The sequence below is a fragment of the Ziziphus jujuba genome, chromosome 6, assembly GCF_031755915.1.
Source record: "Ziziphus jujuba cultivar Dongzao chromosome 6, ASM3175591v1".
Classification (NCBI taxonomy): domain Eukaryota; kingdom Viridiplantae; phylum Streptophyta; class Magnoliopsida; order Rosales; family Rhamnaceae; genus Ziziphus; species Ziziphus jujuba.
Window position 1 is genome coordinate 26,229,727 of NC_083384.1, and position 23,280 is coordinate 26,253,006.

The 23,280-nt window shown below is 29.0% G+C and overlaps 3 protein-coding genes across 3 annotated transcripts; 1 reads left to right on the top strand and 2 right to left on the bottom strand.

Moving 5' to 3' along the window:
* Nucleotides 1–2,853: 2,853 nt before the first annotated feature.
* LOC107434883 (UDP-galactose/UDP-glucose transporter 2) lies at nt 2,854–6,727 on the bottom strand. Its single transcript, XM_016046389.4, has 8 exons — nt 6,401–6,727; nt 6,110–6,278; nt 5,388–5,416; nt 5,075–5,276; nt 4,727–4,969; nt 4,468–4,569; nt 3,930–4,037; nt 2,854–3,754 (listed from the first exon to the last, which is right to left on the bottom strand). Exons 2-8 carry the CDS (start codon nt 6,233–6,235, stop codon nt 3,494–3,496), a joined length of 1,071 nt encoding a protein of 356 aa, XP_015901875.1. The 5' UTR covers nt 6,236–6,278; nt 6,401–6,727; the 3' UTR covers nt 2,854–3,493.
* Nucleotides 6,728–7,277: 550 nt separating this feature from the next.
* Nucleotides 7,278–12,119, top strand: LOC132804048 (uncharacterized). The gene is made up of 2 exons (XM_060817936.1): nt 7,278–7,281; nt 11,470–12,119. Exons 1-2 carry the CDS (start codon nt 7,278–7,280, stop codon nt 12,117–12,119), a joined length of 654 nt encoding a protein of 217 aa, XP_060673919.1.
* A 3,972-nt stretch (nt 12,120–16,091) lies between these two features.
* Nucleotides 16,092–20,126, bottom strand: LOC107434890 (uncharacterized). Its single transcript, XM_016046400.4, has 3 exons — nt 18,701–20,126; nt 17,154–17,271; nt 16,092–16,980 (listed from the first exon to the last, which is right to left on the bottom strand). The coding sequence occupies exons 1-3, from the start codon at nt 19,415–19,417 to the stop codon at nt 16,433–16,435; spliced, it is 1,383 nt and encodes a 460-aa protein (XP_015901886.1). The 5' UTR covers nt 19,418–20,126; the 3' UTR covers nt 16,092–16,432.
* Nucleotides 20,127–23,280: the final 3,154 nt, after the last annotated feature.

Consider the following 23,280-nt stretch of genomic DNA (forward strand, 5'->3'; position numbering starts at 1 on the left):
AGGAGCAGAAAAAATAAATAAAGAATGCAAAGAAACTCAAGAGGAAAAGATAAGTTTTTGTTAAGAATTTTACTCTAGGTTTTTTGGATTTTCTTTTTTCTTTTTCTTTTTCTATTTTTAATGAAAATGAGCAATATCAATATCTATTAACTTATTTGGTTTCTTTATTTATTTTTTTTTTACATCATAGAAAGTTCAAATTCTGTAAATGCTTGGTTCGATAGTTTCTATCTAAACAAACTTTAACATTTCAAATTTTGTTTACTAAGCTCTTAGATTATATTTATAGAGCATTAACCAAACAATGCTTAAGTATTAGGAAACTATCAGTGAAGCATAGTCTATATGTTTAGAATGAAATGAATTATTAGTCTATTTATGTTCAATTGTTATATATTTGAGATTTTATTTTCTTCTTAATTTTAATAATTAATCTATAATGCAAGATGAAAAGTTTTTAAACACAGATACACCTTCAAGACGACTTGGAAATGAGCCCGCTAAAATCTTTATTATTTATGTTCTCTTCATTTTCAACTTGAGTTTTTATGTTTTCAACTTCAATATCAACTTCTAAATTTTCAGTCTCTAACCTTTCAAATTTCTAAATTGTCAAATATTGTATTTTCAGCTTTTAGAATTTCAACATTTGCATTTTCAACTTCCACATTAATAGTTGTTCTGTGTGCATCTTGTAAGTTTTCAATCTCTCCGTTCAACCTCTACATTACCAATTGTTGTATTTTCAGCCTCTACCTTATTGTCCTATATATTTTCATCCTTCATGTTTGTAGCCTTATTAACAACTTCATTTTTACTTTTATCATTTGGTAAGTCTGCAATTAGAGCAACTTTAGATATTGCAACCATATCAACCTTAGTTTTAACATGATATCTTATGCTTGAAGCTGTAGGACAAATACGAACATGTATATTTTGAGTATGCAAATTTTCTCCATGACTTTTACCTATGTCTGCAAATTATAAATTGAAATACAAAATTGTTTAAAGTAAAAATTAAAGCATACCAATCATATTAAAAAAAAAAAAAAAACTAAAAGTGAAAAGAAATTTACATATGTTTGGTTGTTTAAAATAGAACAGTCAAAGAATGTTCAATTGTACATATTTGAAAAGTTACATAATGTTGAGTGGCATACATTTAAAGAACTCTTATAATATTTACTAAACATTATCAATGTTGTTTGGAACTATTCAACCAAATCTAGGATAGATGAACCACTTAAAAAAAAAAATGGTGAAATAAATCATTTTCAAAATCACATTAACACTCAAAATCCAACAGAAATAATATGTAAAAACTGAAAATAAGAAGAAAAATTAATGGTTGGAGAATTCCAACAAAAGAAATCAAATAATATATCATAATCTCATCAACACCCATAATTTAAAACCCCCAAACTCCCAAAACTCATAATTTAAAATCTCATATAAACCTATAAAAAAATCAGCAACATTATTCAAAGAATAGAAAGTAAGAAAGAAAAATCAAACATTAAGGAATCATACCTATTTTGAAAATAAAGTTTGGAATGGAAAAAAAAATTTTTGGCCGTTCCTCTTTATTCTTGCGTAGGCACCACATTCATCGGGTTCTATTCTCTTCGCACAATATTTTTGAAAGAAAAGGTGAGTTTGGTGAATAAAGGAAAGAGTGAGTATGTTTAACGCCCCCCCCCCCCCCCCCCCCCCCCCCAAAAAAAAAAAAAAAAAAAAAAAAAAAGAAAGAGGAAAGGTGAATTGGTGTCTTAATTTTTGAAGGAGTGTATGTTTTTAGGAGTATATTAGATATTAAATAAAGTGTACATAGATATTTTAAAGATTTTTTGAAAACAGTGTGAAAAGAATTGCCGTGTGAGTAGATATTTTGGGCGTGCAAGAAAAAGACCCAAGATTTAGAAGACCAAAATAACAAATGTAAAAGTTATGTTGATTTTTTGTTATTTATTTTTTCTTTCTTTAAATTTGTAGTTATTTTATATATTTAATAATTATTGACTAAGATTAATATGTTTTGAAGTAAGTAAATTACTTACAATTAAATAGAAAAATAAGAAAAGTAAAAAAACCAACTGAGTTACATTTTACATGTTTAGATTTTTTTTATTTATTTAAAATATCAAATATACATTCATAATGAAAAAAAAAACAAATATGTTTATTATTCACAATACCAATAAAAAAATATTTTTTTATCAAATAAAACTTCATTTTTTAAGCAGTTTAAATAGTTTTAATCCTTTTATTTAAATATATAGCCATTTTTAATTTTAATTTATTGATAACTATAATTATTGAGCAAACACCAATTACAATAAACTAAAGTGAAAGTTTTGAATTCACATAGTCAAACTATTGAAAATATACCTTTAGATGTTGTAACATTCCTTTTTAATTTAGAATATATTATAATTCATAATAAAAAAATTAAATAAAGAAACATAAAAGTAAAAGCTTAATCGTTTAAGACAGCTTAATTGGATAATGATTGTAATAATTTAAAGATTCAAAACCAGATATTAAAATCCTTCCTCCACAATTTATAAAAAACTAAAGTAAAAAGCTTTAAAAAAAACTTAAAAACAAAAACAAAACAACCAAAATATAAACGTTATTAAAACATATATATATATATATATATATTTTTTTTTTTCACTATGTTAATATGATCATCGAACTTTTTTAAATGTATCAGCTTTGGATCAAACACATACATGTGAGATGTGACTATATATTACACTTTGATAAATATACAAATTATATATTTTCCTTTTCCACCCGAACTCACAAAGAAAGAAAAAACACAAAATAAATAAATAAAATATATAAAAAATCCATTTATGTAAAGGATGAGGCAAGCAGGAAATATATCAATCCAAATTTCTATTACAACAAACATTACATTAAAAAACAATTACAAAAATAAATAAATAAAAAAAGAAAAAAAGAAAAAAAGAAGAGGAACAACTCTAAGGCCCAAGCTTCCTTCTATCCACATTTCCTGTGCTTCAATGGAGGTAACTGCTAAATAATGACCTATTATTCCTTCCTCGGGTAATAATTCTGACACTTGTTCATTTTTGTTGGAAAATCATGCCAATCGCAAATTCTTCTCTAGTAGTACAAAACCTCTCAGATACAAAAAGCACCCTTTTTGGCTTTTTCTAAATTTAAAAAAAAAAAAAAAAAATTGCTTAAAATGGTGAACCATTTTCACCACATTAACTTTTACATAACCAACTATATAAAAATATTTTCTTTTGCTTAAAATAGTGAGCCATTTTCACCACATAAACTTTTAGTATAACAACTAGCTATAACTATTTTCTCATCTTCTGTCTTCCTTGACATATGGTCTTTTTCTTTCTTCTGTAGCCAGGGTATAAACTCTCTCTGAGAAAAAAAAAAAAAAACCAAACATAATGATCTTGGAAAAAAGGTCAGTGGTAAATCTGATCAAGCCTTGGAAACTTCAAATTAAGCTCCTTTTTTCATCATTGTCCAAAGTTTCATCACTTCCAATGTGGTTCTTTTCGATGTTGAAAGTGGATTTTGATTGTTTAACAACAGCATTTTGGACAGCATTCCAACTGGGTATTTTAGGTTCTGGCACCATCTTTAGTACAATGCCCATGGCTATGAGTAGTAGTCCTATCCCATGCTGTTCAGTCAATGGCTTTGTAAAAATCAAGTATGACAGCAACAAAGTGACTGCCTTTCTAGCAGTTGTTATCTGTGCATGACCAACACCCATCAAAACTCCACTAGTTCAAATGACATCCATATAAAATGATTAATGAAAAAGGAGATGTATTATGCATATAGCTATAACAAAAAAAAGATAAAGGGCAATGTTAAATCTTGTATACAAGTGATTTTGCTTGAGAGAAAGGAGATAAATGAATTACCATGGCAGTGGTGGCAGCACCAAAAATAGCAATGAGGGATAACACGGAAACTTGTCCGACATATGTGGCCATTGCTTCGAAGATTAATACCCCATAAACATAAGGGTGCTGCAAATTATTTATACCAGAAAGATAATAAGCATAATCAATATCCATGAAGTGGGTATTGAAAAGGAATGCTTAAAACAGAACTTAGTGGGGCAATCCAGATGTTTCATAGTTTTTGACATTGTCTTAGAAGCAGTAGCTTTATTTGGATGTTTCCAGAAAGATAATAAGCATAACCAATATCCATTAAGTGGGTATTGAAAAGGAATGCTTAAAACATAACTTAGTGGGGCAATCCAGATGTTTCATAGTTTTTGACACTGTCTTAGAAGCAGTAGCTTAATTTTGGATGTTTTTGAAGCATTCCACAGTCATAATCCATATCAACCACCAATTTTTTACACTCCCAGAAATTAATCTATAGGACTTCTCCGAAAGAGCATCAGGCATAATAAAAGAAAAAGAAGATAGAATAAAGATCACAGTGTACCTCATAACAAGAAATCCAGGCCTTAAACAGTTCTCCTGTAACAATCATAGGTGGAACCAAGAAAGGCAACCCAACCACAGTTGAGCAGAACAACATCTCCATCTGTCAGGAAACATACATAAAAGAACATTAAAAAAAAAAAAAAATGGTTACAAAGAGAAGAAGCAAATTTTTTTTTTTTTGGGTTCATCAATTCATCATATGCCTTGTACAAATTCCTTATTTACATAAAACATAACAAAGAATTAAAAACTCAAACCTGTGTGGTTTCAGGATTCATGGTAAAGATTGCCTCTTGCAAATTCCCAAGAAAAGCATCCATGATTAGAGCACCCGAGATCATTATAACGCCCAACATGCTAAAATTGGGAGACGTATGTGCATCCGCTAATGTGAAAAGTATTAAACCAAGCACTAGAAGCACTGCAGAGATGTATTCATGCAAGGGGTATTTCCTTCTCAATCCAGGAATGAAAGCACCCATTACCATGACTGGTAGTACCTAGAGTTTCCCAATTACATCAATTTTTCGAAACTTTCAAAACTGGGTGTTAATTAAAAGAAGGTAATATATATTTGATTCCTCTTTATTCTTTAGCGATTTCACCTTTGTGGATTTGAACATGATCTGCGCCGGATAATTAAGAAAAGCCAAAGACCCTTTTGTTAATCCTTGAGAACCCATTAGAACAGCAGAGAGCTTCACATATATCTTCCATGGATTCATCATTTGCTTGGTTGTGAAACCTTGGATGTATATGAGCGTTATGTACACAAATCCTTGCACAAAAGTGAAGTACCATCCATAGCTGGTAGGGAAATAGTATATATTATACATATACTTCACATACAAAGTTAGAATAATCAAATAAATCAGAGAGCTTTTATAGTGATTTTTGATGACAGAATTTCTAGCTTACCTGAATTGAAGTCTATTGTATACATATTCCTGAGATCAAGCACAATGCACATGTCAATGCCCAAAAGAAAGGGGGCTCCACAGAACAAATTAACAGTGCATTAAAGGGGGCAAAAAAAATTATTAGAACCGACCAATAAAAAACCCACGTAGGAAATTAATTTGCACAAGTATGAATTGTAAATATCTAAGATTCCAAATTTTGCAAAATCCAGAATCTCTGTTTGGATGCAGAGAAAATGTTGAACTTATTTGAACAGACCAATAAAAACACACATAGGAAATTAATTTGGCACAAATATGAATTGTAAATACCTCAAATTTTTCCAAAATTTCAAAAATCCAGAAACTTCTGTTTGGATGCAGAGAAAATGTAGCGGTGGAAAAAGAAATTGAACACTATTTCTGGTTATATACACGGGTTAAAGAAAAAAAACATTGTAAACTATTTCAATTTTCATATTTTGAGAAAAAAATGGAACGTGGCAGCTGAGATTGAATAATTTTTTTTTTTTTGTTTTTTAAGCAACCAAACAGAGGATCACCAGAAAAAGTTTTTCCTTTTTTTTTTTTTTTCCCCAGGAAAATGCAGGGATTAACAAACGAACAAACCACGATGAATAATCACAAATCTTGAAAGAATAACGCCAATTCCATTTTTCTATCTAAAAAAAAAAAAATGCAAAATGAACAATTTATCATAAAGCAACATTAGAAACCAACCTCGCAAACGCCATTAACGAGGTAACCAAAGAAGAACCCAGAAGAACAAATAATAAACTGTTGCCATTTCGGCCTATCGGTGAGGGAAATCCCAAATAGGGACCTAGCTTGATCGTCGTTTTTCATCACGTCAAAAGCAAAAAACCAACAAAACCCAACAGCGCAAACACTGAAAAAAAAATTAAATAAATAAAAACGTAAATAAAGGAAAACTGTTGTCAGCTTTGCATGCCCATTTAAACTCTAAGAAAGAAGAATGAAAAATTTTCCAAAATGGGTTGAGTTTATTACATGAAAAAGGAAAAGTATATCAGATTAAAAGCAGAGTCTTTATGAGGTTAGAAGATGACCCTCTGAACCCTCTTTATCTTTCTTCAAAAAGCGAGCAAAACAGAGAGAAAGAGAACTAAAAGTTGAAGTCTGTAAGAGTTTCAATTTTGTTTGGGGAAGATAGTGGCGTGAACCGTAAGAAGCATGAAAACAACGAAATGGGTTTTTAAGAGAGAAGAAAACGAGAAGGTAGGTTGGTGGTCCACATGGAGGGTTCCCTAAAATCCAGTTTTTTCTTCTCCAGAAGGAAATTTCGTCGCGAAAAATGAGTAAATTTTACTGGTCGGCTTTGAATTTTGATTAGGTTGGCAAAGCTAGCGACTTTGCATTAGGTGGGTCTTCGTCCGGCAAAACATACATTGACTTTTACTTCCCTACGTGGCTCAATTATATTTTTATAACATGCAGTGTTAGTTTACTATTGGTTTTCCCAATAAAAATTCACCATGTCACCAAAGAGTTTTTTGGCAAAAAAACAAAATAAAAATAAAAATATCTGGTGCATATTATATTAATTTTTTTAATAGTACTTTATTGATCAGCCTAGGATATTTTGTAGTTTATATTTTTGAATTAATAATATTAGTTTGCTCAGAAACTTTTTTTTTTACAACTTAAAAATGAAATCATATCTAATTAATCTAGTATGAATGGATATTTGGTTGGCGAAAAATTATTTCAAAAAAAAAAAAGTGGAAAAGATGACTAGGGTGAAAAAGAGAAATGATTAAGTTATTTCTTCATGTTTGAGCAAACCAGACGTATGGAAAACGAAGGGTCCTTTCTGTTATCGATGTTAGAGGGATGTCTTTTTTTGGCAATGAAATGATAGCAAGGAATGGGTGCGTTAAATGAATGATTGTTCAAAGGTAGGGTATTTAACTTTTTATTTTGTATATTATACATACAAAAAATATTTTATTGAACCATGTCAAACAACTTATGTTCTTTAATATGGTTTGATTACATATAAATCTAAATAAAATATTTCATAAATTACATGTAATCTATTATAGTAGAGCAATATAAATAATTTAATGTCATCTAATAAAAATTGACTATATATATGGATATTGATATGCTAGGAAGCTAATCTTATGTTGAAGATGAGCCAATATAAAAAGCATTAAAAGTTGTCATTTATTCAATAAAATTTTTAAATTTGATTTGGATGTTATGATTTTCCCTTGTTATTAGGGATAGATTGTAAAATCTATAAGTCCTAAAGAATACAAGATAAAAAAGGATAAAATCAGGGAACAATCTCACATGACCTTATACATGGAATAGTCATGGTTCAAATCTAAAGATAATAACTTTTTTAACAATCGAAACCTTTTCGGAGCTGTTGGTTGTAGGGTTTATAAGGACTTTAAAATTAAACGCGCTTTAATAGGAGTAGTCCCAGGATAGCCAACTTCTTGGAAAGTTTGAACAAAAAAATTCAATATCATTTCATGATGGATGATCCAAGCCCCATACTGAAGGAAAAATGTGAATAAGAAAACCTCATACCATCTCAAAATGGTATGTCCCTTAAAAAGTCTGAACAAAAAACCCCAATACCATCTCAAGATAGATGACTCAAATCCCATAGCCAAAAAACCCCATACCATCTTAGGATGGATGACCCTAACCCATATCAGAAAACCCCATACCATCTCTTGGGAAGTCAGAAAAAAAAAAGAAAAAAAAGAAAAAGAAAAAAGCTATACCAACATACTATCTTAGGATGGATGACCCAAAACCCATATCAAAAATCCCATACCATTTCACCATCTCAGGATGAATAACCCTTTGAAAAGTCTAAATAAAAAAAAAAAAAAGTATCATTTCAAGATGAATGACCACTGGGAAGTTTGAATAATAGAAATACCATAACATCTACTTGAGATGGCCTATTGAAAAATCTAAATAAAAAAAATCCTATACTACTTCAAGATAGATGATTTCTTGGAAAATTTGAACGAAAAATTCTATATTATCTATAAATCTAAATAAAAAAATCTCATACCATCTTAAAATAAGTTAAGTGACCTTTTGAAAAATTTGAACAAAAAATCCTATACTATCTGTAAATCTAAATTAAAAAAATCCTATACCATCTTAGGATAGGTAAGTTATTAGGAAGCTTGAACGTAAAAATCCACACCGCTTAGAGTAAGATGAATAAATCAAGAACAATATCAGTGGAGCGAAAAAATGATGAGATATCATCGATGGAACATTATAATTATTTACCAAATACTCAAATACTAATTTTGAATCATATAATAATTATAAAATAATAATTTGCTAAACACTTAACCAATTATTTTTATAATTGATTCTTTCTACCATATAGTAAAATTAATTTTTTATAAAATACAATAATACCAAAACAAGCCTAACATTCCTCATGGGTAACTATAGTTAATAAATATTCTTAGATTAGTACAATTTGAAGGAATACCATCCATGACCTTCTTCATCATCGCTTTTTGAATTGCTTCAAAAAGCAATCAAAGACTTGAAGTTTTTTTATGGTAAAAATCATTACTTACCACCTACAAGATAATAGATAAAATAATGATATAATTGTAGTCTGGCATCTATGGTATTGTATTAAAAGTGGTAATCTGGGTTATGATACGAGGACACGATTCAAAAATGACACAGAATAAATGAGTTTGGATTCATTATAAATGGATTTGGATTTATTATAAATGGGTTTGGATTCATTATAAATGGATTTGGATTTATTATAAATGGGTTCGGATCATAATCAGGTCAATCCGTTTAATACCATTATTAATCGTATTATTTTTGGATTGACCTATTTAACTTGAAATTGACTCGTTATGACCAATTTATTAAATGTGTTAGTTTCAACCCGATACGATTATATACCTATCACAACCCATTTAAATTTAATTTTAAATTATGATTTTACCCATAATATATTATTTAATAAGTAAAAAATATTATAAATTAAAAAATTTTATAAAAGTAATTTTTTATTATTAATTTTTTAAAGACAAAACTTTAAAAGTAATTTTTCTTATTAATAGGTTAATTTTCAATAAATAAGTTAATTTTTAGGTTAACATGTCAATATTCAGGTTAATAGATTAACAAGTCAACATGACTTATTAAAGTAATCGTATTAAATGGAACTGTCGGATTGATCTGTTTATAAACAGCTCGGGTTAGTGTTTTAGATACTTGACACAGTTAATAAACGGGTTGAGTTAGGGTTGAACATTTTTGACACATTTATTAAACGGATTGATACGAATCCAACACGTAAACATGAATTACCATCCCTATATTGTATTACTGTTTTCAAAATATTACCATAGAATATATGAAAATATTTAATTATAATAAAAAAATATATATTATTTTTGAATATTGAAATATAAAATAGCTGACTTGTCTGACGAGATTCTCGTTCTTGGGTCAGTTGGCGATCCATTGGGTCTTCCGGCTCCTCAGTCCTTAATGATGCATGTGGTGCATCCAATTCTCCACGAGCCTATTGAAGAAATTAATGTTGAAATGATTTCAAAGAGACAAAAAACGGAAAACATATATATATATATATATATATATATTCTTTAAAAGCATCGGCTTTAATATGGATCCGTATATAGACAAATCGTGTATACAGACGAACTATATATATATATATATATATAAACTTCAAGCCCTAAATTGATTTTGGCTTATTTGCATCCATAGCTATAAAATATTGGAATTGTTGCATTTTATCTATAAGCTTAAGCATTAAATTGGAAGTAATACTCTTTGAACATTAAAAAATATGCACCATAATTATAAATAATGAGACTCAAATAAGGAACGTTGGATTAAACTAAGGTGTGTTCTAAATAGCTATTGAATTTTTATTTAAAAATTAAATTTTGATCTATTAATATAATTTAATGATCATCAATAATAAGTATTAATTTAATAAAATAATAATCATTAATAATTAATATTAATTTAATAAAATATAACAAATCTTAATTGGAACCGACTATATTTGTTTTTACCAGTTAAGTGCCACATATTACTAGCTGGTAAAAACAAATATAGTCGGTTCTTAAAAGAAAATGGCTCTTGAAAGAGGACTAGTATTGTTATTTTTTAAGAATTCTGTTACACCAATTTTCTTTTTTTTTTTTGAGAACCACCAAGTCCCTTTAATTATGTCCAAGTTGGCAAATAGCCACTTAAAGCCAAATATAATAATAAAAAATAAAAATGTCAAAAAAATTTGAATCCCCAAAAAAAAAAAAAAAAATCCTCAGAAAATTATTTAAAGCTCTACGAGAATTGTGGAGTCTGAAACAAATTTTTTGAAGCTCTGTAAAAAAAATAAGAATTTCTAGATAGTTTTTCTTTCTTTTTTTTTTGAATTCCTAAAAAATTATGTATTTTTTTTCCTTTTTTGATGCACCATAAATATTTTTCAAAACCTTAAAAAAACTTGACACTCCAAAGAAGGCTATGAAGCCTTATTAAAATTTTGGGGGTCCTAAAATTTTTTTTTTTTTTTTTAAGATCCAGAAAAAATTTTAAAGAGTGTTATCAAATTTATATGGTGAAACAAAAAATACTGCTATGGCTTAAAGAATTTTTTCTACTCTTCGTAATATTTTAGAGGTTCAAAAAATTTTCTACGATTTTTTTAACTTTTTTGGAAAATTTTGTTTAGGCTTCTTAATTTTTTTTGGGACCATCTAGAATATTTTTGAGGCTTCTAAAAATATTGATGGAGTTTCAAAATTTTTTTTTTAAGGCTTATTAACTAATTTTAGAGCCGTCAAAATTTTTTCAAGAGCTTGTAAAAATTGTTTTGGAACGTTTTTGAATTTTATGGAGCTTCTAAAATTCTTTTGGGACTTCTTTATTTTTATTAGGGCTTTGAAAAACTTTTATCGGACTTCTCATATTTTTCTTGGGCGTCAAAATATTTTTATAATATTTCTCAAATTTTTCTAGGGTTTTAACTTGGCATAGTTAAGGGGTATTGATATAAATAGATTTTGTTGAAAATAACGATACTGGGGATGATATTGATAGATGGGAATTTTCCATTCAGTCAGTCATCAATAGGTTCAATGAAACCAAAAACTCCATTGCCCTCGACCTAGCGAGTCATCCATCGAGACCTACCAACGTGAACGGACAGGGATGGAGAAGACCTCAGGCAGGGTTTATCAAAATCAACACTGATGCAGCGTTGAGCAAAAGAGGAAGCTGTCTGGCCATGGTTGTGAGAAATGACGTAGGAAACATCCTTCTTATCAGAACTTTCAAATCCGAGATTGAAATCCTAGAAGTGGCGGAAATGGAAGCTATTCTGAAGGCTGTTCAGGTGGCTACCAGTCAAAGTTGGAACAATATCTGCATCGAATCTGATGCCTCCGCTGTCATTGATACCTTATCATCCAAGAATAGGAAGTCTCTTCACTGGAAAGCTGAGCACCTAGCTAATCATATTTTTCAGTTGATCCCCATGTTTGATAATTTGTCTTTTGTTTGGACTGCGAGAGAATACAACAATCTTGCCCATTTAGTAGGGCAGTGGGCTAAAAATTCTAGTTTTTTTGGAGAGGTGTATCTTTATTCCTTGCCCTCTTTTTTGTTAAGACGTTTGATTCAGGAAAGCGTTCGTGGTGTAGCTACCTGAGTCGGGGTTTGTCTGTCTGATGACCCTTCCTTTTGGTTTCTTAATGAATCCCAGTTTGAGTATAAAAAACCATTCTGACCCTTCTCATTTGACACCTAGAAGTAAAAAGAAAAATATGTAAGTCATTTGTGATTATAGTGCATATTTTCAAAAGTTCACTGGATTTACTGCTAATTTTAAAGCTTAGGGAGCAAAATGTGCTTACCCAATAGTTTAGATGGCATTAGTACAAATAAATTATTTATTTATTACATTTTAAATATTAAATAATTTAATTATTAAGATAAATGTCTAGAAATAGTTGTTTTTAAAACGATTCAATGCCTAGGATAATAATTTTGAATTTAAATACGATCTCATTATGATAAAACAAAAGGAAGTAAAAAATAAATGAAATCAAAAATTGATAAACTTATTTAGCTCATAGTTATAAATTAAATTCTTACTTAGTGAGAATCCAAAAACTCAAACAATAATCTTTCTTTAAAGTATCAGTCCCTTGGAAACTACAATTTTAGAGTAAGCCATACTAATTAGGGTTATTAACACTGTTAGTTCCAAAGCTACACTCATATTTGTTATGTGGTCTTTAAACATTTTTTTTTTTTGTTTTTTTTGGAATTTTGGTTTCTAAACTTTAATTTTTGTTGCATTTTGTTGCTTAAAATTATTTTTATTCTTTTTAATTTTTTTGCGGTGTGTAATACATTTGGTGTAACATGTTACGGGGATGCCTAATTTTGTTGTTCTACAATATATATACTTTATACATCAAAACTGCTAAAAATAGTTTTGAGGACCAAAGTGCAACAAAAATCTGAAGCTCAAGGACCAAAATATCTCTCCCCCCCCCCCAAAAAAAAAAAAGGTTTAAAGACCAAAATGTAAATGTAAACATAAGTAAGGGACTAACAATTATTTATTTCTTGTTAATAGGTTAGGGAGTCCATGAACTTTGTTATTTGATTGTACATTTTTTGTGAATTATCGTTGAATTATCTATGAAAAAACTAAAAATGAATTAATAGGTTTAAAAACTTATATATTCCTAAAATTTTTTTTATCATTATAATAATTTCCCTCCATCTTACCAAGTGAGCCTGACTACGTTCCTAAAATTTGAAATTATAATATTATTAATCTTTTTTTTGGATTAATATAATAATAATATTATTAAATCCTGTAAATCCATAACTAGCAAAATGAGATAGTGGAGTGCAAATCCAGACCACCGGCTCATGTCCCTTGATTCTTTGGGCCGATAACTATTTTGGGTATCAAGCCCAATTATGAAATCCCCAACCTTATAAAATCCTGCCTCATGGGATATGAGTCTTTAAGAAGCCTATTTATGTACAGCGTTTATATGGAAGATATTCATAAATCATAACTGAAATCTAGTGATTATTTTGTATAACACATATGTATTATTTAACAAAATTATAGGAGTTTATATTAAAAATAAAATAGTGCTAGGGATAAAAAATTGTTCACCAAATATATAAACCCAATGACACTTACCTTACCTATGTATTAACATTAACAAATTAAATATTTATATAATCTAAAAATGGATAAGTAAAAACATAATAATTACTTAATTATAAATTAAATTATTTATTAAATTTATTTTAAAATCTTGACTCATCGGATATGACTTAATCATAATGAATTAGTAGTACCGTCCCAGTACCAATTCCATATCGGCGCCATTGTTACAAACAAACAAAGCTGCCTAACTTTATTCCAAATTTGTAGAATTCCATAATGGCATAGAAATTTCCAAAATATGGAGTAGACTGGACTCGTTAAGCAATGACTATATTCATCGGCGGCTTATTTTATTTATTTATTTTTTTTTTTTTGTGGCTGCTATGTTGTAAATTAAGTGTCACGTGTAATATATGTTAGTGTGAATGGTTGATCAACATCAAACGTGTGGAATCTAATGGTCCACCGGCTAAGAAAGAACTCTCATTTATTATGTATATAAACATCTTTTATCTTATCAATTATTAGATTTAAACAGGACTATACAATTATCCAAGCTATCTTAAAGATTGAAAAACCTTCGAAAAAGTATTAATAATGGAATAGGAGTACTAGTTTTTAAATATTGGCCAACTCCTGCTGCTAATAAATGATTTCGTAGTACTCTACTTAGTGGTCCTAAAACTCATGAAATTAAAGTTTAAAATGCGGGACTACAACTTAGATTATTGAAAGTCTTAATCAATCCTGTTAATTAAACTAAATTTAAAATGTTTCAATTTGGAATTCCAACAGAAATGATTTTTAGGAATTCATTTCGGTTAATTTTTTTTTTAAATTATCTAATTGGTACTTCTTCAAAAATCACCAGTTGATGATTTTCCAATACTATTCCAAACAAGCACTTGGTCATGATTAGATTGGATTTAAAATAGTTTAATAGTAGTCTTATATCTCAAATGGGTTTTAATCATAAACCCCCAAGAAAGGAGTACTATAATCACAACGTTCACTTGTATTATTACTGTTATTATTATTATTTTCTTCACTTCGATCTACCAAAATCATGAGATGCAGGACAACTAACTAGAGTACGATAAAATCACTTTTATTAATTAGCTGCACGAGTTGGCCAATGTTTAATGACTACTGCTCATCCTCTTCCTTTAGAATTACTTGTGGAAAATTTTTCAATTTTTAAGATAGCGTGGACAATTGTATAGTCTCCTTTAAACCTAATAATTGACAATATAAAGATCTTTATATGAATCAAGATGTTTATACACAATTCTTAAAATACATAAAGTTGTTAGGTATATATATATATATATATATTGTTAGAAATTTGAGATTCATTGTATTTCACAATTGGCGTTGCAACTATATATAAAAGCTATTCACAAATTTCGCTGCCAGGATTTTGTTAGAAATTTGAGATTTTGTCTTTAATTACAACAAATTGCAAAAATAAAGGATACTAACATGTGTTTGAAAGGGTAGTAAAATGTGCTAAAACAAAATTTTTGTGTCGTGTAGGCAGCTAGCGTTACTTAATTTTAATGACAATACTATAGTAATCAATTTTGAATTTTTAATATTAATTGATTGTGAAATATATATATATATATATATATATATATATATATATGAGTAATGCTACAACAACTAAAATATTTTTAAATTTATTTATCAAAATAAATGTATTAATATATTATTAGTTAATATATTCATATAACTTAAATATAAATAAATAAATACATAAATAAATAAAAATTAATTAATTAAATATTATCATATCATTTACCATATTGATAAATAAATTTATTGAATATTATTTATATTAATTTGTATATGAATGTCTTTTTATTTATTTATTTTGGATACAATCATGTGAATTTCAATAGTTTAAAATGATTTGTTTCTTTTATTTAACAAGTAAAATTATATCCTATTCCTATCCATGTTAATTAATTTGACAGTTGAGTGAAATTAATTTAATTAAATAAGCTTATATTTTATTAGGACAGTGAAGAACCACTGTATCCTCAATTTGAATCCCCATACACCATCAATTAAACACACACACACACACACACACAAAAAGAAGACAAAAACAAAAAACGAAATAGGTTCCGGATTTGATTAGTTAAGAGAACTTACATATTAATTAATTTTATTGCTCTGATCATGATCAACAAAAGCGACTATTAATATACATGTTTCATTTCATCAATCAGTTTAATTAATCCACCCCAAAAAAATCATTATCATGCATGTAGAAAGGATGTGGATTCAAAAACACTGATAGTACCAACTAGAAAGTCCATGCATGGCAGGAATGGTAAAGAAGACAAAGATCACCAAACACATTCTTGGCACATTTTAATACAAACAAATTAAGCGTCTTTGTCTGAAACGTAAAGAACATTATAGTACCATATGTGTGCTATATGGCAAAGCTGATCAATGAAAACATGCCAGTTCCATATGAAAACAAAATAAATAAAGAAACTAATTAAATAGACACATTGAAGCAACTGTTCCCTTTAAAAAAACTCAAGGTTTTCGAATTTTTTTTTTTTCCATGAAATTAATAAATTAAACTAGAGGGAGGGAAAAAAAATAAATAAATATAAAAACACTCTAAATTAATACTTGCATGCCCCCCCTCTCTGTCTCTCTCTTTCAAAGTGGCTTTAGTCATTCAAGCCAATGACTTGCCTGCTGCAGAATGATGAAAACAACCTTGAGGTTTCTCAACATTTGCGTTGACTAATCATAAACAATAGTCAACGAGATACAAATGACAACTTAAATTATCATTATAATAGATCAAACAAAAGCTCCTTGAGCAAAGTGTTCCAAACCTCAATCTCCAACTCCAAACCCACTTCTTCTTTTTCTTCATCCAATTTTCTCCACTTTCCACCTTTTTCCATATCCTTGACATACCCATTTCTTCCTTCTTTCACCTCCCATCCCAGCAATACCTCTTGTGGCTTCCCATGTATCCAATCTTCTGCTACCTTCAAAAGCTCCTCCATTGCATTTTTGTGATATTCTTCCACAATGCTCTCTCTAAAGAAATCGAACATTAGGTTTTCTGCTTTGAAAACCAATGTGTTCGATGGGGTCGTGGTTGTTTTGAATATCATCTTCACGAGCTCTCGCGCTTTGTCGTCGATTTCTTGATCATGGTTTGCACTGCAAATGGTGTTTTGAAGAGATAGGGAGTTTGAGTCCACGGATGATACTGGTGTTTCATCTTCAAGCTCTGTCATTAATGCCATTCTCTTGTCTAAGTCTACCGGTTTGAGTTGCCTGAGATTCTCGAATCGTCGGATCTTATGCACAGGTTTTTGTTTGGTTCCTGATTATAAATCAAACATTTTTGTGATTAGGTTTCGTTTATGTGATATTTTCTCTAGTGTCTATATATATATATATGTATATATATACATATAAAGAGAGAGAGAGAGAGAGAGAGAGAGAGAGAGAGAGAGAGAGAGAGAGAGAGAGAGAGAGAGAGAGAGAGAGGTGAACCATCAATGAGAGCAAGATCACGACGAAAAGGTGAAGTAGCTTCATCTTCATCTTCAAATGGACAATCCAACACAGACACAGGACTGAATTGCTCCTTCTCTTCTTCATTTGGCCACCCCTGTAATATTCATATTATTCATGCATCGTAAATATATATATATATATATATATCAATTAATTCAATATAAAAAATAAATCAACCGATGGATACTATGCACATTTTTTTTATATGATGCAGTTCAAATTAATAATCAAGAATATACTAGTTTTGCCAATATATATATATATATATATCCAAAGGAACACAGGAAGATAATCTTGAATCAAACAAATTTTGTACTTACCGTGTGACTTCTAGTATTTCCTTTTTCTATTCCACATATATGTAATGGATATGTTTATTAAATTTGAATAGTAAATAATGCATGCAATAAATATAATTTGTTAAAAATAATACTTTTTTTTATAAGATTAAATAGAATACAATATATATAAATTAAAATCTAAAAAAACGGAATTATCTATATACATATAATGTACTTGTGGTGGTAGCTACGAAAACATCTGACCTTTGAATACTATTTAAAAATTGAACCACGAATTTTAGTGCAAGAAGAAGACAAAGGGGTCCAAGAAGAAGTAAATTCTAAAACAAGCTGAGTTGGCTATGTCAACTGTTGACTTGACAAGAATAAGACATCTGTCCAACTGCCCAATTATTTAGTTTTTTTTTTTAATTTTATTTTTTTCTATCTTTTTTTTTTTTTTGTTTCCCTACCCAATTTTTAATACACATTATTATGAGACATTTAACTAAAAGTGGCTCTGGACAGAGGAGGAACATTAAATAATGCTGGTAGTTATAATTGTCCAAAAATTAAAACATAACCCACCCAACTTAAATAAAATAAATAAATAAAAAAATTATTAATAAAAATGAAATCTCCATAAACTATCCAAAAATTTGAGTCACCGACAAAAACTAAAAATTGAGAGATGGTGGCTAATTCTTAACACGGAGGCTCATTAAAACAAACAAAATCCCCAAACTACCCTTTCAATGTTTTTTAAAGGAGTTAGTAATCTAGTACCCCGTGTACTATGATACTAGATAGTCTCGGGCAAATCCATGCCGCAGATCCCGCCAGTAGACAACACGTAGCGGAATCGTGTGGGGTGTTACATCATCGGATTTCCAAAATATACTCCACACGTGAAGATCATGCGAACAATGCAATCCCTAGATCCAGCTAGCTCCACTCGTATCAAATTTTTGTTTATCAAGTAATATTAATATTACTAATTGATTTAAAAAAAGAAAAAAGAAAAAAAAGTACATTGTTTTTTATAAAGTTCCCAACATGTCCCTATCTAATCCCACCCACCCTTTTGCTATTTCCAACCTAATCAAATGGCAGTTAGTAATACATATATATATATATATATATATAACAAAAAAATAAAAAATAAAAATAGTAATCTGTAGTAGCTGGTGATTTTATACACACGCGAAGCACTGAATAAAAACTCTTTTTAAACATTTTTACCTTTGAGTTTTGAAAAGAGCAATTGGCAGTGGCTGAGCATTCCATCGAATCGTCGCCGACAGTTATGTCGACTTTTTTGTTGACCTTTTCTGACAAATCCTTTTCACTATCCGCGACGACGACGACGTCGTTTCCGGTTGAACACTCGGAGTTACCGCTTGATGACGGTAAAATATCCGAAGTAAATTCGCTCTCTGCCCAGCTATTACTGCTCGTACTTGTCGACGACAGCCTCGGAATGATTACGGTAGTAGTGGAGGTATTCTGATCGGACGGCTTATCATGTTCCCGGAGGAATTCGTGGAACAATCTCGACCGTCCGATGTTACTCTCATCGTCTTTTTCTGTTTTCTTCCGAAAGCTCCTCCTTAACAGCTTCCTCGATACGCTTCTCGGAAGAAGTCTCCTTCTGCTTGGAGACTTAACGGAAGGAAACGGAAAATGCTTAACGACGTTAATCACGGCCACCGAAGCTCTCTGCAAAGCGGAGATTGTTGTTGAAGCCGCTCTATAACGACTCCTTTTGAGATGTCGTTTCGTGTTGTTTGGTTTTTTAAGATCGCTCTCCAAGAGGAATCGAACGGTCGTGCAGCACTGTCTACGTGGAAACGATTTGAAACCGTTGGATGAGCATGAGCTCTGATCATCCATTAGGTAATCTTTAAGCATCAATGGCTTCGTGGATTTTCTCAGCTTACGATCACAAACAGAATCCATTTTTCTACAAATTTTGAGGGAAAAAAAAAACTTTGGGGGAAAACAGTGGGATTTGAAAAGAAAAATTCAACAAATTAAAGAGGAAAAAAGAGAAAAATGCAGAGTGATTCTGAAAAAGGAAAATATTTGGGTTTCAATAGGATGAGAGAGATAGAGACATAATGAAGAAGCATTTAAAAGGGTCTGAAAATTGTAAGGAAAAGAAAAACATATTAAATTTCCATTGATGGAGAGAAACAGAGCTAAGAAAAAGAAAACAGCTAATATAGTAGCTGGCTAAGCTTAGACATATACATACAAAGCTAGTACAATAAGAAGAGTGAGAGAGATTTATATACAGATAGATATAGGATGGTAAAGAAAAATTTAAAAAAAAAAAAAAAGATGGGATTTTTATTAAATGGGGTTTGAGAAAGAGGGAGGTAGGTTCTGGGTTCTGGGTTCTGGGGTTTTGAAGATCTCAAGGTGATCAGAGATCAAATCTATTAGGGTTCCACAGAGAGAGAGAGAGACAGAGAGAGAGAGGGATGAAGAAAGTAGTAGAAGGAGAAGAAGAAGAAGAAGAAGCTGGGATGCTTCTTTCTGGTGAATTTTGAATGTAAAAGATTGATTATTTTATTAGTTCTTTTTGAGTTTTTGAAAGTTTACAAAAGGATTGTGAATTATTTAATGGCGGTGGTGGTGGTGGTTTTGGGAGTTTGGAGATTTTGGACTGTCATGAAGACAAATAGTTGACCTTTTTTAAAAAAAAATAAAAAAAATCATTAATTAATTTCTGATAAATATATTTTATATTTATGTATCTAATATAAATATAAAAATGAAACTATGCTCCTCCTCACGCGCTTCGCCACGTGTGCATCCATGACTATGTCGTACAAAATGTTGTCACAAAATTGCTGGCACTGAGATTCGCTTTGACTCCACACAAAACCCCTGCGTTCGTGCCAGTTTTATAAGTTGCATAGCTAATTAGTTTACCAAATGGGTATATATTTAAATATTTTTCAAATTTTAATTGTTGTTTTTTTCTGTTTTGTAATAAACTAAATATATATTTTGGATATGCTTGTAGTTGAACAATGTTTAACTGATTGGTATTTGGTTAGAATAAAAATATAAAATTGAAATTAAATCAATTCTTTTTATGCTAGGATGTTATTTTGTTTGGACAAATTATATTTGTATGATTAAATAAAAAATGTCATTTAGTCAAGCCATAATCGTTTATATAAACAATTAATTATAATAGAATGATTAATAAAAAACTGTCATGAGTCAAACAGCTTTATGGCCTAATAGGACAGTTAGTCCATTTTCAAAATTGCTATATATCTATATATATAGATATTTTTTTATTATTATTATTATTTTAAAAAATTATTAAAATATTAATTAAATTTATTTATCACATAATTTGATAACATGATAATATTTAATTAATTTTTATTCACTTATTTATATTTAAAATTTTTTGAATATATCAATCAATAATAAAATCATTTGATAATTATTTTTAATATCAACAGTATTCACAAAAAAAAAAAACAAAATGAAAACATAAATTTAAATGCAATATCTTTTTTGGAAAAAAAAAATCTAATAATTTTATAGACCAGACATGAGGCGGCCATGCCAACAAACTAGTGAGTTCATTATTAATGCAGGTCCTCTGTGTGAAATGTGGTTAGATAAGGGTAAAAACTAAGGTAGCTTTGTAGTAAATTAGATAAGGGTAAAAATGAGGTAGCTTTGTAGTAAATTAGATAAGGGTAAAAATGAGGTAGCTTTGTAATGAATTTTACTTACATTTATTTTTCCAGATAAAAAATTAATTTTCCAACAAGCAGATTATATATCCAAATATGTTTTGTGAGTATTGAGATCTATCTCATTTTCATGTCCTTTTTAATCTTTTTTAACTAGTGATATAATTACCAACTCACAAAGAGAAAAAATAACCATATTTTAAACAAGATAATATTCGATTACTTATCCACATAAAAAAGTGAGGAAGAAGATCTCTCTCTCTCTCTCTCTCTCTATATATATATATATATATATATATTATGAATATTTTAGAATAATGAGGATCAAAGTAAAAACTTTAACTAATTCTTCCAAACAAACATGAGAAAATCATGTTGACCAAATAAAACTTGAGAAAATCACATAATTTTGGTAGTTTTCTTCAATCTTTGGGGAAACTACAACTATTTATGCAAAACTTTATGCAAATTATGCGAAAATAAATTTTATTATGAAATGTAATGATTTTTCCGATAATCATGACACCAATCTGGACCAAGACAAACCCAAAAAGATATAGTACTAAAGCAAATAGCATCACTTGTTAATCCAAAGTTAATTAGAGAATTTTGGGCAAACTGCACGTGACTTATATATATGCAATATAGTAAAGTAACTTTATAAACCATGATTAATTTAGCAGGCAATAAACGCATAAAACACATATGGTTAATTATTATGCTTTGCTCTATGACATATATTTTGTGACAGAGTCGTGAGTGACTTGGGGACTTTGACCCTCAGTACCGACCCTATTAGATATGTTTGGGACACACATTATATGTTTCTTTCTTTTAAATTATGGTTTTCATTTTTGATCAGGAAAAAGAAAAAAGAATGAAATACGGGTCAGACACGTTTTAAGCAAAGTTAAGACATGGTCTCCTATTAATCTTTGGAACAGATTTTTTTTTCTACTCTAATTTGACGTGTCTAAAATTCAATTGTGGAATAATTATGTACTTTGGTTTTTAGATATAGAGATTATAATTATTGTAATGTGAAAATATATGCTTAACATTTATCTAGAAGGGAAAAAAAATAAATAAAAATATACACATATGCTTAATGAATACTGCAAGTCTATGTATTTCTTTTTCGGTTTGAATTTGTTGTTTTATACGTGGACCACCTTTTAGAGAGATTATTTGTTAATGCCGGCGTACCCTATTTGATATAGGCCTGTGCAATAATAATATGCTATCCAGAGCATATATTAAATATCATTTTAAAAATTTAATATGATTTGAAACTTAAATTATCAATTCATTTATTAACAAATGGATTTCATTTCCTTAATTAACATATTTAATTTCATTTTAAAAAAATAATTATGCCATTTATTTTGTTTAAGCATTTTTAAAAATATAGTGAACTTTTATTTTTATTTTTTTGGTAAATTGGAGAGAAGAAATTTTATCACCATATCTTTAATCTAGATTTGAAAGTTATTATCATCAATCATTATTAACTAGACTTCCTAAGGAATAAAGATTATTGAACTTAAAAACAAACGTACTAAAAATATATATATATATATATATAAATATCTTCCACTCAAAAACAAAAATTATAAAACACTACTATATAATTCATATTTTTTCCCCATTTATTTATAAAATGAAAAATATTTTATGTGTATGCATTGTTTGGAGCTTCACATGTCGAATTTAAAGTTTTTTTTTTTTTTTTAAACTTCTTTTACTAGTGCTAGCGTTACTTTTTTACAAAAAAGAGAAATATTAATATATAAATATAAATCTATACTGATATATCCAAACAACTTAAAGATGATAGAGTTGAAAAAAAATATGATTTTTTACGTTAGCTAGCTTTACAACAATAAATAAATAAATAATTATTTTAAATTATTTTAAAATTGTTTAGAAATAAATTAATGATATAATTATTTCTTAGAAGGAAAGTATATATATTAATAAGCATGTATTATGAGGATTGATTTTTTTGACAAAGCGACTCATTAATTAATTTTTAGCAACAAAAAAATGACTCATTATTTAGATTTTAATTACATTGAATTTTAAAAATGACTT

What these genes read in the sequence shown, in the direction of transcription:
- LOC107434890 (XM_016046400.4), bottom strand. Translation starts at nt 19,417, where the DNA reads ATGGATTCTGTTTGTGATCGTAAGCTGAGAAAATCCACGAAGCCATTG. An exon ending in GCTCTTTTCAAAACTCAAAG is followed by an intron (nt 17,272 to 18,700) that starts GTAAAAATGTTT and finishes TGAATATTACAG; the next exon opens with GGGTGGCCAAATGAAGAAGA. An exon ending in TGATCTTGCTCTCATTGATG is followed by an intron (nt 16,981 to 17,153) that starts GTTCACCTCTCT and finishes ATTTATAATCAG; the next exon opens with GAACCAAACAAAAACCTGTG.
- LOC107434883 (XM_016046389.4), bottom strand. Translation starts at nt 6,235, where the DNA reads ATGAAAAACGACGATCAAGCTAGGTCCCTATTTGGGATTTCCCTCACC. An exon ending in TCGTTAATGGCGTTTGCGAG is followed by an intron (nt 5,417 to 6,109) that starts GTTGGTTTCTAA and finishes GCTTGATCTCAG; the next exon opens with GAATATGTATACAATAGACT. An exon ending in TCATGTTCAAATCCACAAAG is followed by an intron (nt 4,970 to 5,074) that starts GTGAAATCGCTA and finishes GGGAAACTCTAG; the next exon opens with GTACTACCAGTCATGGTAAT.